At 45.2% G+C, this 13,943-nt stretch overlaps 1 protein-coding gene across 2 annotated transcripts in view; it reads left to right on the plus strand.

The window, feature by feature from the left end:
- Positions 1-3,731: 3,731 nt before the first annotated feature.
- LOC144271989 (butyrophilin subfamily 1 member A1-like) overlaps positions 3,732-13,943 on the plus strand; it is a 42,313-nt gene continuing 32,101 nt past the window's right edge. The window contains exons 1-5 of one of the 2 annotated variants that reach the window (XM_077829726.1): positions 3,732-3,968; positions 5,423-5,558; positions 6,931-7,041; positions 11,010-11,357; positions 12,572-12,853. In XM_077829726.1, the coding sequence (XP_077685852.1) occupies positions 5,489-5,558; positions 6,931-7,041; positions 11,010-11,357; positions 12,572-12,853 (811 nt within the window). In that variant the 5' untranslated portion in view covers positions 3,732-3,968; positions 5,423-5,488. The remainder of the gene's footprint in view (positions 3,969-5,422; positions 5,559-6,930; positions 7,042-11,009; positions 11,358-12,571; positions 12,854-13,943) is intronic. The other variant, XM_077829727.1, reaches the window with a different exon arrangement.

The following is a 13,943-nucleotide window of genomic DNA, read 5'->3' on the forward strand; positions in this document are numbered from 1 at the left end:
ATCAAAATACTGCAAAAGAGCATTCACACACGCTGACTTTTAGCGACAAGGCTGTATCGACACAGTGTAATGGATGTGGGCAAACTGGAGAGAGTCCAGCAGAGGGCAATGAAAATGATTAGGGGGCTGGGGCACATGACTTACGAGAAGAAGCTGAGGGAACTGTAAAGTAAACAAGTAAAGCTCCTCCCTTCCCTAGCTGGTCCATGTCAGTTTAATAGCATAAACCTCACTGACCTGGGCAGTGGCTGAAAGTCCATGTGTGGCTGCTCACGGGCCTGGTGGAAGGGGCTGGGGTCTCAGCCTGGTCCCTAGTGGGGCAGGTGTCCCTGTCACACACAAACATAACCAGTGAAGTCTGCCCTGCACCCTTTGTCATTAGCCTCAGGAGGGAAGCCAAGGACTCGATGGAGCTCCTCTCTCTCTCTGAGGTCAGGGCTGAGCCCCGTGGAAGTGGGCAGCCTGGGTGAGTGGATGCTGGGGCTCCTGCCCTGTACAGGCTGTGGGATAAGCAAAGAACTCCAGTCCACAAGGCTCTCAGTTCACTTTTCCAGTCTGGCTGAGGAAGGTAATCTGGGGACCCATTGTGGGGGCCTGGAAGAGGCCACCTGGGATGAGCAGCAGAAATTCAATTGTGCTGGGGAAGCTGTGATCACTAGAGATGCTGCTGGAGATGTGGCTAGTTCCTGGGTACAATGATGCAGCAATTTGGCAACACGGTTAATAGAGATATTGTGGCATCTGAGCTGAGGAAAGCAGAGATGCTGCTTTGACTTCCCCCAGCCCTGCTGTTCCCTGGATGCTGTTGGCTGAAGAATTTCTTTAAGGGGGAGGAAATCACTGCTGCTGTTTTGCAGATGAATGCCCCAGCCCCACCGGAGCAGAGCTAAGGTTAAAAAAAAAAAGTCATACGTATTGTGTCCTGTAATTTATGTGCTCTGACTGTAGGATGTTGAGTACTCAGCTGGTTGAATAGAAACATTGAGTTTGGCAGCTGAAGATGCCACCTTTGAACCTTCCTAAGTAAATGGTGGCTGTGTAGATAGATGTCAGCCCTTATGTCACTCCACAAATGTGAGTTATAGCTCTTAGTGCAAAACCTAGCTGAAATACTGCTATTTATTTATTGTGTTTACTAAGGAGGAGTTTTACTCTTACACAGAACTGGAGCCCAGTCATATCCCTACCCCTCTTGCTTTCACAGGGGTCTGCATTCAAGCCCCTGGCTTAACAAGGTCCTTTCAGCTGAGGGTGACCCCCTCATTTCGGACAGGCTAAGCACAATTCTGCTCCCCTTTACTCAAACAATAAAGACAACAACATTTCATTCAGTACTAAAGTGATTTGTAACCCAACACCAGCCAAAGTTGATCATTTTGAGCCACACTGCTCTATATGCTGGATATCTAGGCAGCGTAGGTGTGTTCATGTAAATACAGTTTGCTCCTGAAGTCTCTCCCCTTCCCAGCTAGCTGGCCAGGGACAGCTCATTCAGATCCTGCTCACATCCCACCCCCCTCCCCCACAGATAATTTGTCATCGCAGCAAAGCCCGCTTCAGATGTTACAAACTGCATGAATTCTCATGAGTTTGTTTGTTTACTGGTCTTATAACTCTGTCATGCCTATTGAGAGTTGGCATGGCAGGGGCAGGGGCAGGGGCAGAGGGGACTTTTTCTTGGGCTAGGGGTGGTGAGAGTTCCCTTGAGGGTATCCCTGCTACTGGCACAGGCCCCTGCATCTTGGCTGGTGGGAATGGCAAGCAGGTGGTCGGTGGGAGTGGCCGGGCACTGAGGAACAGTAGCTGGCAAGGCGGCCTGTCATAACCATACAGCAAGGGGTAGCCTAGATAGAATTCCTCCTTACCTGTAAGGGGTTAAGAAGCTCAAATAACCTGGTTGGCACATGACCAAAAGGACCAATGGGGAAAGAAGATACTTTCAAATCTTGGGGGCGGGGAGGGGAGGCTTTGTTTTTGTGTGTTCTCTTGGGAAGGAGAGAAGCATCAGGTCAGAAAACTTCTTCTCCTATAAACCATCCTAAAAGTCTCTCATATTACAAAAATTGTAAGTAAAAGCCAAGCAAGGCATGTTCGATTATCTTTTGTTTTGCTTGTGAATTTTTCCTTTGCTGGAGGGAGGTTTATTCCTGTTTTTTGTAACTTTGAAACTAAGCCTAGAGGAAGTTCTGCTGTGTTTTTGAATCTTTTGTTACCCTGTAAAGTTATTTTCTATCTTGATTTTACAGAGGTGATTTTTACCTTTTTTTTTTAAAAACAAAATCCTTCTTTTAAGAACCCGACTGATTTCTCTATTGTCCTAAGACCCAACGGGTTGGGTCTGTGATCACTTTGTAACCAATTGGTTAGGATATTATTCTCAAGCCTCCCCAGGAAAGGGGGTGTAAGGGCTTGGGGTAATATTTTGGGAATAGGAACTCCAGGTGGTCCTTTCCCTGATTCTTTGTTAAATCGCTTGGTGGTGGCAGCGTACCCTCCAAGGGCAAAGAATTTGTGCCTTGGGGAAGTTTTAACCTAAGCTGGTAAAAATAAGCTTAGGGGGTCTTTCATGCGGGCCCCCACATCTGTACCCTAGAGTTCAGAGTGGGGAGGGAACCCTGACACGGTCAGTCAGAGCAAGTGCTCAGATGGCAAAGAAAGCTATGTGCTTTCTTCCCTGGGTGAGAGGTGAACTCACACAGATGCACCTCTGAACCTTGGATCCTACTGATGAAGGACAACCACTGTGAGTGGAGTGGGGTGTGGTGAGGGAGCCGGGGGGGGGGCACAGTAAAGGAACTTTTGTTTGAAGAACATGAGGCAAAAGACACTGCCCCATTCAGTGGGGGTGGGCGTCCTGCTCACAGGTTTATGTTTATGATGAATCCTGCTTGCAGCATTTTCCCTAATTAATGTTGGGTGACTTCCCTCCTTTCATTAAAAGTTTCTTTATTACATTCAGACTCTGTGTTTGCGAGTGGGGAAGTATTGCCTCTAAGAGGCACCCAGGAGTGGTGTGCAATTTTTCCAGGTTATTGGGTGTGGGCTTGAGACGGTTTTGTGTTGTACTGTTGAAAAGGAACCTCTAGATATTGAACCTGGCCCTGGTTGCTGCCAAATCCACCTGGCAGAAGGGTTACACATACTTATAGCTTCCTTTCACAGGAAACAAGCTGACAGTGTCACCACCAGGTGGGCTTTTTCTTTGACTGGTGGAGAGAGAGAAGCCCATTTTGAGTCTTTGATCTCTGATCATCGCACACAATTACCGCTTGCCTTCAAATGTGCATGAATTAGCACTTTCCTGCTAAAGTGCTTCATTTGCATTGCATGATTATTTCTTTCTCATTTGATGGGTTATTTAGTTACAGGGGTATATACAATGTAAATGTTTTCTATTACAGTCTATCAGGATACAGATAAGTGAAAACAATGCACGTAACATCCCACAGTTTTCATGAAGTTTAAACACCAAATAAATTTACAACCACTTTGATCTATACTAATGCACAAGTGAACTGGCCTGGGGCTTTGGAATGAGTTGGCAGCTGGTCTTCCAGCATCACAGAAGCCAAGCCAAGAACAGGGACTGAGACCCCAAGTGGATTGTCACAATTGTGTGTGTTTCTTTAAAAAGAGCTGGGTTGGTATTTTTTTTAAATATCACAAAACCATGTGACTTTTTTGAATTCCTCCTGTCCTCTTCCACTTTCACATTCTCCCTCTCACTGCAGCAGAGAGGGGCGTATGAAATGCTGATTAAAAATCATTCAAAATTAAAGTCTGTAAGATCTGAGGAACATCAAGGAGCTGGGGGAAAACTTTAATGCCCTGAAACAAAACTGGAAATATGTAATGGAAAAAAAGCAAAAAACAAACAAAAAAGCCCTTCTGGCTTGACTCTGAGGAAGGAGAAGCTGGGAAGTCCCCACAGACTGACTCTGCTGAGCAGTTTCTGCCAGTTTAAGCAGGTAGGTGAAACACAAACACACCTCCTCTTAGCTGTATTTACATTTGTTTATTGCTGTCATTCAGGCCGCAGCATGGTCCAGCTCTAAGGACAGGCACAAGGGGCCAGGAATATCTGACAATTAGCTTCAGCTTTGCCACTGTAGCGAATGGTGGTCCTGTCTCTTTACAATTCAGGTGTGATCCGGGGATTGTCACCAGGGCGAAGCAGCATCCTTCCTATGTGAGAAAGCTACCTGTGATGTAAAGGGTCAGCACAGAGCCCTGAGCAACATCACTTCAGCACCCCATGGGGTGCATGGCGAAAGGAAAGAGGGATCTCTTCACCACAGGGTGCGCCTTGGTCCCAATTAGGCTGGCGAACTGGCTGTGAGAGTCAGGCCGTGCTGGATTCCTAGGACCCAGCCCCATGATGGGGGAGGATTCCCCCTCCCCAAAGTCCTGCTCTTTAGCTGCATAGTCTGATGGGTGGAGAGTCACATGGTGAAATAAATTTCTGTATAATAATAAATATTAAAAAAAAAAAATCTTGGAGAAATAACTCTCCTCCCTGCCCCCACTCCTGGGCCTGACCTTGCCTGCATTGATGTCAATGGAGGTTTCACCACGGTCTTGAGTGAGTGAAGGGACAAGTTCTTTGTGTCTCAGTTTCTGTGCCTGCCAAAAGTGGGTTATTAACATTCGCTCACCTGCTGCAACAGGGAATGGTAGCGATTGATTTTTTCAGCCCTGTGAAGATGTAAATTGCGAAGCAAATAGGAAGATGTGGATTTAGCACAGCCTTGCCTATTGGGGAGAAGGTCCTGAAAGGTGCTAATGTCCCTAGAGGAGACACTCCCACCAGGGCCGGCGCTAGGTTTTTTGCCGCCCCAAGCAAAAAAAAAATAAATAAAAAGGGGGGTGGCTGGAACGCCGCCCCTGGAATTGCGCCGCCCCCCACACGTGCCTGCTTTGCCGGTGCCGAGAGCCGGTCCTGACTTGCAAATATTTTTACACATTCCAAACACTGGCTCATGAATTGTCAGTCTTGTATGTTTAACAAACTACAAAACAGACAAGCGATGTCAGGAAAAACACGTCCAGTTCTCCAATATCTGGAAGCCAGGGAAGATAAGGGAACTGGTAAAAGGGGAGACTATAACAGGGGACACTGAAAGGTGAACTGTCAGGCTAGAGGGAGGTTCCTCATGGAGTTCCTCAGGGATCAGTATTGGGACCAAACTTTTTTAACATTTTCATTAATGACCTTGGCACAAAAAGTGGGAATGTGCTAATAAAATTTGCCAATGATACAAAGAAGTTGGGAGGCATTGCCAATATGGAAGAGGACCAGAATATAATTAAGATGATCTGGACGACCTTGTAAACTGAAATAATAGAAATGGAATGATATTTAATAGTGCAAAGTGAAAGGTCATGCATTTAGGGACTAACAACAAGAATTTTTTCCTATAAGCTGGGGACATAGCAGTTGGAAGTGACGGTGGAGGAGAAAGACCTGGGTGTATTGATTGATCACAGGATGACTATGAACCGTCAAAGTGATATGGCTGTGGAAAAGGCTAATGCGGTCTTGGGATACATCAGGAGAGGTATTTCCAGTAGGGATAAAGAGGTTTTAGTACCGTTATACAAGGCCCTGGTGAGACCTCCCCTGGAATACTGTGTGCAGTTCTGGTCTCCCATGTTTAAGAAGGATGAATTCAAACTGGAACCGGTACAGAGAAGGGCTACTAGGATGATCCGAGGAATGGAAAACCTGCCTTATGAGAGGAGACTCAAAGAGCTTGGCTTGTTGAGCCTAACTAACTAAAAGAAGGCTGAAGGAACATATGATTACTCTCTATAACTACAGCAGAGGGATAAAAACCAGGGAGGGAGAGGAGTCATTTAAGTTAAGCACCAGTATGGACACAAGAACAAATGGATATAAATTGACCATCAGCAAGTTTAGGTTTATAATAAGAGGAACATTTCTAACCATCAGAGGAGTGAATTTGGAACAGCCTTCCAAGGGGAGTAGTGAGGGCAAAAAACCTAATGGACGCCAAGACTGAGCTTGCTAAGTTTATGGAGAGGATGGTATGATGAGACTGCCCACAATGGCATGTAGCTGATTTGCGACTGGCTGGTGATGGGAGACTCGATGGGAAGTGCTCAGAGTTACCTTGTGTTGATTTCACTGAATTGTTTGGTAAAAAGAAAAACAAAATTAAAAAATCAGAAAAAATTAAAAGTTTCATTTCAGGATTTTTGAAATTCAGTGCTTTGATTTTTTATTTGAAATGACTTTTCATTTAGAATTTTACTTCAATTTTATTTTATTTTTTAAATTAAAAGGCTTTAAAATAACAAAGGAAATTAAATGTTTCGTTTCAAGTATACTTAATCCTGTCTCAGCCTGGGAAGATGGACTCATGGCTTTCTGGGGGCCCATCGAGTCCTACATTTCTATGATTCTATTATATGATTCTGGATCAAATGAAATGTGAAATGTTATACCTATTTACTTCTTGATTTGCTGAAATTTGTAAAAAAAAGAAAAAAAAAGATTTTTGGGTCAAGCTGAATATTTTAACTTTAAAAAAATAAAATAAATATTCCTATTATTATTATTGGGACTGCCACCAAACTCCGTTATTTACACAGCTTTAAAGAAGAGGCGAGGCAATACGATTTCAGCTTTTTTGTAAAATCTTACAGTGATGATCAAAACAGTTACTTACCTTTGTACTCTTTCAGAGGCCATCTCCTTTTAGAGTTGGTCAATACACTTTTTGCTGAGATTTAATTGAAAAAAATGATGATCTCTTATAAGCTGGTCAAACAATAGCAAAAGATCATGAAAAAATACAGAATTTTTGCAAAAAGTATTCATCTATTCTTCATACTCCAGCCTCCAGTTTTTCTCTTGTCACAATCTCTGCATTATGCTCATTTTTCTCTCTTGCTGTCCTGATATAGTTATAAGGAAAATGAAGGTTTCCTCCTTCCCTCATGGCCCTGTAATGAGCTCCTCTCTGCCTGGCTACATCATGTTCTTCATTATTCTGTCCGGTCACAAAGTGGACTCAGGTAAGAAATTCCCATGGCTTCAGTGTGCTTTCTGCTCTCGTGGTAGATCGATAGATGATTAGATTAGATATAATCTCTTTAGCATATGGATATGTGTCAATTCCAACCTTTAGGAACATGTACAATGACATTTATACATAACCAAACACAAACTATAACCACAAACTGCTCTAATATCTGGAAAAGAAATCTTCCCACTCCATCTAAACGCAGTCATTCTTGATTCAATTTGTCCTTTCCCAAAATCAAGGGGAATAGTTAGGTCTGGGCTGGCAGCCTGGACTAAAGATCAACGGATCGGGAGTCAGCCAGACCAAGGAGCAAAGAAATCTGAAGCATCAAGGACCTTTCACTGAAAGTTCCCTGGCACTCCATTTAAACCAGAGAGCGGTTACCTCAAGCAGCCCAGCTGATATGATCTGCCATGGTATGACGTAGCGAGGCAACACAATCTCTTATGTAGTCAAGCCCTGGATTCCACAGGACTTAGATCAAAACCACCTTGAATTGCACTGGATGCCTGAGCAGATCACAGAGCTGAGAGGTGAAAGTTTCCTGGTGAGATGAACGAGTGCTCTGCCCATTCTGCACCGGTCTTAGACATCTAAGGTGGACAGACCGAACCACGGCCTGGTGCAGCTGGAGCGGTGGGTCAGGGAAAAAATAAGTAAACATCAAGGAAATACCTCATTGTTTCAGTTTCCTCCCTCTGTCTCTCTGGTGTCCTAGCACCCTCTAGCAACCTTTGCCTCTTTCTCTAATATTGTGCTGCCAAAAGGGAGCCGCATTCATTTTGTGCATGTCTGGAGGGTAGGTGTCTTTATGCTTTGGGGGGGGGTGTCCCACTTTCTGGGGGCTGTCCCTTTCCCCTGGGATGCCGTAGCAAACAGGGTGATTATCTGGATATACATATCCCCTAATCTATAGCCCTGAGTGTTACCAATAGGCTTATCTCCGAGGCATTCGCTCTGAATCGAGGCGTGTGTTAAGCATCCACTTCTTCTATTCAATATGGCCTTGGAACCATTAGCTAAAGGCACTGGAGCCTGTCTACATGCCTCTGGCATTGAGGTTTCTCAGCAAGCGTGTTAAACAATGTTACACAAATAGTTACTCCTTCCCCACCCCACAAATCCTGACAGCTCTGTTCCTGATTTACCAAATTTCTGTACAAAAGATATGAGTTTGTCAAGCTTTTAAAGCAGGCTGGAATAATGCCGACATTTTCTCTATTCCTAAGGGGGATGCCTGAAATAAGACATTGACTGATGGGATTTTGGGCAGGGGCAAGGAGGAAGGAAAGACAGGTTCAGCATGTAGGGATACCATGACTGCCAGCATTATGGTGAAACGGAGCATGTTACCCCACATGAATGAGCAGCTGAAAGTGCGCAGACGCTGTGGTATCAGGGCCCGTATACATCCGCAGATGGATACGCCTGGGGAAAAGTGGAGAGCTCTGTCATGGGGTTGCAATGTTACTGTTCTGTTAAAGGAGGGGGTTTGTTTTGTTTTGTTTGGGGGTGTAATATATATTTAGGGTGCAAAGTCTACCACTCAAAAGTTAGGAAATGCCAGATTTATGATTGCAGGTGCAACATTAATTCAGCTTCCTTGTATATACAACGTCACGTGTTAATTTCCCATCAGTCTCCTTCCTCATGTATTCAGGCCACAGGATGGATGGTGCTCAGGGAATGTGGGAGCTATGCCTCATTGCGCTGAATGAGGAATGAATGACCTTGTGGGCTTTTCTAGGGCATTCATCACTGAAGTATCTTGAGTGCCTCACAAACATGAATGTTTGATCTTCTCATTTCTGGTGTGAGATAGCAGAGTAGAGGACACTGCCCATTATCCGAATTCCCTTTATCTGAAAATCCACAGTGTGTCCCCACACCCCGTAAACACTGGGGGTTCAGATAACAAGGAGAGCCATTTACAGCAGGGAGTCTCATTCGTGCCACATGAGTGCAACAGCGTATCCTCTCACATTGTGGTTCCGTGGCTGCAACACTGGACCAGATCAAAGCGCCGTCCGGGCAACTCCTTGTATCTGCAGTGGCATCTCTAGTCAGGTCTCCTCTCTCATCAGCGAGCCCAACAGCACAGTTCAAAACAGCACTTCCCTTTATCCGAACACCTGGTTATTCAAAAGCTTCAGGCGGCCCTCGGGCCACTTGAATAAACAGGGGTGTTCGGTGTTATCATTTATTACTAGTTTAGCGGTGGGAAACTGAGGCACGGCGTGATTAAGGACAAAATTTGCAAAGGTCACCATTAAATGTAGGCCCCAATGTGAGACATCTGAGGTGTCATTTATTTCAGGGTAGGTCACATTTTTATATGTTCGGAGCACTCTTTGGACAGCTAATTAATCTCTGTAACACTCAAGAGAAGTAGTTGGGTAAGTATTGTTCAGATGGGGAACTGAAAAGTAAAGTGCAACACCCCACAGTGACTCAGGATCTTGTCGCAACCCAAAGTAAAAAAAAAAAACACCGGGCTGGCCAATTGTCGACCGACCACAGGAAACAACAAAAAGCCTCCCGCTTACGGCAGGTTCTTGTCACGTACACCAAAGGGTGCCGTGCACAAACCCGCTGACGTAAAGGGCGCCAACCCATAATCCGGAAGGCGGAAAAGCTAAACGACCTATAGCAAAGCGACACGACCCCAACAAAGCTCCATAAAATACAGCAGCCAACAAGCGCGGGGGGCGGGGGTTCCCGTGTGTCCGCCAAGGAGACTGATCATCCCTCAGCTGAGAGAATCCTCCCGTTAGCACCGGCCCGTGTCGTGTCGTGTTTATTGTAGCTCGCCTTATGCCTACCATGCAATTGGTGTCCGTCCTGCTGGTCAGTTGGCTCGGCTGTGTATGTATGTAATTTTCCTATCATTTAAAAGTACATCCATTACTTCTAGGTCTGTACCCCCGGCCTTTCCTTGTCGCCTAAGAAGCTGTATCATTTGAATTGTTCGCGGGCAAAAACGTTTGCTCTTTTCCTCAGTCACCATGTAACTTTGTTATCCAATAAACATTGCCACTGTGTATTTAAACTAATTCACTTGTCAGTGGGCTTGTGTTTTACGCAGTAATATACCTCCCGAGCCTGTTCGCGTCACGGTTGGATCTGAGACAGGATAGAAACTCAGCATCTTTTAATGCCTCACACTCCTTACTACTGTAATGGAACCGTAGATACTTTCCACTGACCTCCCTTGCAGCTGTGAGTGCTCAGCGCTTCTGAGGTTTCACACCCAGAAAATGAAGAGCAAAGAGTGTTAAAAGCAGCCACCACAGAGCAGTCACTGCCAGCTCCCCCTACTATTGCATGCACAAAATTACACGACAGGAAGGTTAAGGTTGTAAAGTCAAGCACTCAAAGGTTAGGAAATGCTGGAATTCAGACCCCTTGATGCAGTCATGTCCAACACCACACAGTGGAGCCTGGGATCACTTTCAGTGTAGACGGAAGGGCCTTAATGTCAGAGCACAGTCCGTGCAGTGAAAAGACAGTGAGGTTGGAGCACGCTCAAAGAAGACGGAACTTTTGGAGATCGTAACAGTCAACCTCCCCCCCATAGGGACCCAAATGAGAAATAAACAAATCTTCTCGATGGCACATGCACAAATGCTGGTTTTCAGAGCATTATAACTTGGCCAAATATGGGTGGATTTTCATAGGGACAACAAGAGTCACCTCCCTGATTCCCAGAGCTGTCTGCCTGCCAGATTTCATGTCCCTGCTCCAAATATGGGGTCCTGGATTGTCCAGGGCTGCAATACTTGTAAGAATTTATTTTAATGTTAGCAAAACAATGTATTATTTCCTCATCATAGCTGGGGTGAGTAGTGTTAGACCAGCCGTAATGAAATATAACACAGCGCTTGTAATGATTACATTTTCATCAAAAGTTCATTGTTTTCATATTTGTTTTCTTTGTCTCTTTGCTACATTTCACAGCTCAATTTAAAGTGATTGGACCTGATCACCCTGTCATGGCCACTGCAGGTGAGGACATTGTGTTACCCTGTCACCTCAGCCCCAGGGTAAGTGCTGAGAGCATGGAGGTGAGGTGGTACCGGTCCCAGTTCTACGCACTCGTGCACCTTTATCGCGACGGGGACACTCAGAACGAAAGGCAGCTGCCGGAATACCAGGGAAGGACGGAATTTCTGAGAGGCGACATTGCGAATGGAAGCGTTGCCTTGCGAATACGCCACGTCAGACCCTCTGACGAAGGACAGTACAGGTGCTTTTTTCGATCAAGTGTTTTTCATGAAGAATCCCTGTTGGAACTGAAAGTAGCAGGTCAGTACCTTGGGCTGGTGTTTCCTTGTGACACAACATTTCCAACCCTCACTTGTGTATTATCACGACACTGTCGTGTAGGCTTCCAGCAGCCCTGAAAAATTGTCTGACATCTTCACCACGTGTCTCTCTGCATTTCAGGTTGTCCCCACCCCCTCCTCACCCCAGACCTCTTTACAGCTAACAGGCTACAACTTCCCAGGTGGCCACGGGTCAAAACATGAGAAACCTGCCGTTGGTCTCAGTATTTTTTTGCACTGGGCGGTGTGTGTGAGGGTGTGTGTGTGTGTGTGAGGGGGGGGGGGTGTGGATCTGTGGGGGTGTGGGGTGTGGAGGGGGTGTGGGGGTGTGGGGGGACGTGGGGGGATAGGGGTGTGGAGTGTGTGGGTGGGGGTGTGTGGGGGGTGTGTGGGTGGGTGGGTGGGGGTGGGGGTGTGTGACAATAGTCAGCAGATGCCTAAACTCTTTTTGATCGTCAAGTCGAGTTATTGTCCACAGAAAATTTTCCCAGCACAATGAATTGAACCCCTCCCACTTCCTGCCACCCAGCCTCATTCAACACATCCCATAAAAAAACCATATTGAGAGACGAGATGGGCTTTGCAACACACTCCAAAATTTATCAAATTCAGGGTCTGCAAGGCCAAGGAAATGGGGGGAGTTAGAGCTGGCTAAGAAATGAGATTTTGCTCCCAGAAACATTTCTACACAAATTTTAATTGAAATTATCCCTTCAGAGTTTTCCAGTTTTCACTGACCTCCCACACCCTCCCCAGAAAAAGTTTCAAACCAAATACTTCAACTAGCTCTTAAGTTAGTTCCTTACTTTAGAGTCCTTCTCAGAGAACATCCTTCCTCAACCACCCAGGCAAAAACATCAGAACTGAAGTGCAAGAGATCTGAAGTGTGATAAGAAGCACGAGCAGAGAGGTGGCCCCTGAATTACACAGAACTCAAACTTCATGGGGCTTATGATCAAACTGAAGGTGATGAGGGAATGAGGGGCATCTCACTGGAAGATATGTTTGAAAAGAAAATTAAGAATGTGGTTAAGTTTTTTGCTGGGCCATGGTTTCCTGGATGATGAGTCCTAGGAATTCAGAGGGGAAACCCATTCATTCCTTTTATTAGAGATTTAAGTATTTATATTTTATACTGAATATTCATATAAGTTAGCATTGAGAACTAAAGCAGTTTATCCCACTTTCCTTCAGGTCTGGGCTCTGCTCCTCTCATCTCTGTTGAGGGTTACCAGGATGGAGGGATTCAAATGGTGTGTCGATCAGCTGGGTGGTACCCAGAGCCCGAGGTGCAGTGGAGAGATCCCAGTGGACAGGCTTTAACATCACTGTCAGAAACAAAACCCCGAGGGGCTAACGGCCTGTTTGAGACACAGAGTTCTATCATTATAACAGAGACTTCTAACCAGAGCCTGTCCTGTCATATCAGGAACGCCCTCCTCAACCAAGAAAAGGAGTCGACAGTTTATATAGCAGGTCAGTTACTATCCAAACAACACCTGGCAGTCACCAATAATTAATAAGTACATAAAATAAAAATTGGTTAAATAAATTACGACTGATAAATAATATGAACGTATTTGCACCAAAGACAGCTACTGTTAAAGGTCTCATGAGTGCTCTTCCTTTTCATCTCATGTTAATGACTTTGCAAATGTTAAATGTCAGACACTTCGTCTTCTCTTGAATTCCTGGGGTGAATTAGTAATGTGACACTTTCTTGGGGGTACCCAAGGCTGTGAGTCACCATGTTACCGCCTGTCTCAGTGAGAGAGTGCTAAGCTGGGTGTCAGCTCCCTGGCACCACCAGCCTGTCACCCCCCAAACAATCTGCTCAGGGCTCTGCCAGCCCGGACTTTACCTTGCAGGTTAACACTAGGGGCATCCAAGGCCCCGAGCTTCTCTGAAGCATCCCTCTGTAATGTCCAGCCCGTCCACTGGACACTCCCAGTAACTACCAGGTTCGCTATTCCCAGGGGAACAGTATACACACAGCTTGATTGGTATACAACTCAGGATCAGGTCCTTTATAACAACAAAAAGAAAAGGAGGACTTGTGGCACCTTAGAGACTAACACATTTATTTGAACATAAGCTTTCGTGAGCTACAGCCCACTTCCTCTGAGGTATAATTATAGTGAAAACAATTATAAGTTTGCTGAAGATTAAGTTTTAAGAGATACTGAGTAAAGATAATGTAAACAGACATGGTTACACATAAAACAAAAGTATAACATGCTTATTAGAGGCTAAACTTAACTTCAAGAGACTAAAATCCTTGTCTAAAGTAGTTTCTCACCTAAAACAGTCTTTTCCAGCATCACCAACCCACATGGCTAGGACCCACCATTCATGGATGCAAAAAGTGCTGTGAGGAATAACAAAATGGCTTACTTGTCTTCCTCTTAGACCCCAGAATCTATCATTTTTGTCCTCAGAGTCTGTATGACTCCCCTGGTTCCTGGGTGCAGGCTGCAAGGTTTCTTTAAATATTCTTGTTTCCCTGTATTCAGCTAAGGCTCCCATGACTTATAATGCTGAATTTACATCTTATCTCCTGTCTGGA

The sequence above is a fragment of the Eretmochelys imbricata genome, chromosome 11 (assembly GCF_965152235.1).
Source record: "Eretmochelys imbricata isolate rEreImb1 chromosome 11, rEreImb1.hap1, whole genome shotgun sequence".
NCBI lineage: Eukaryota > Metazoa > Chordata > Testudines > Cheloniidae > Eretmochelys > Eretmochelys imbricata.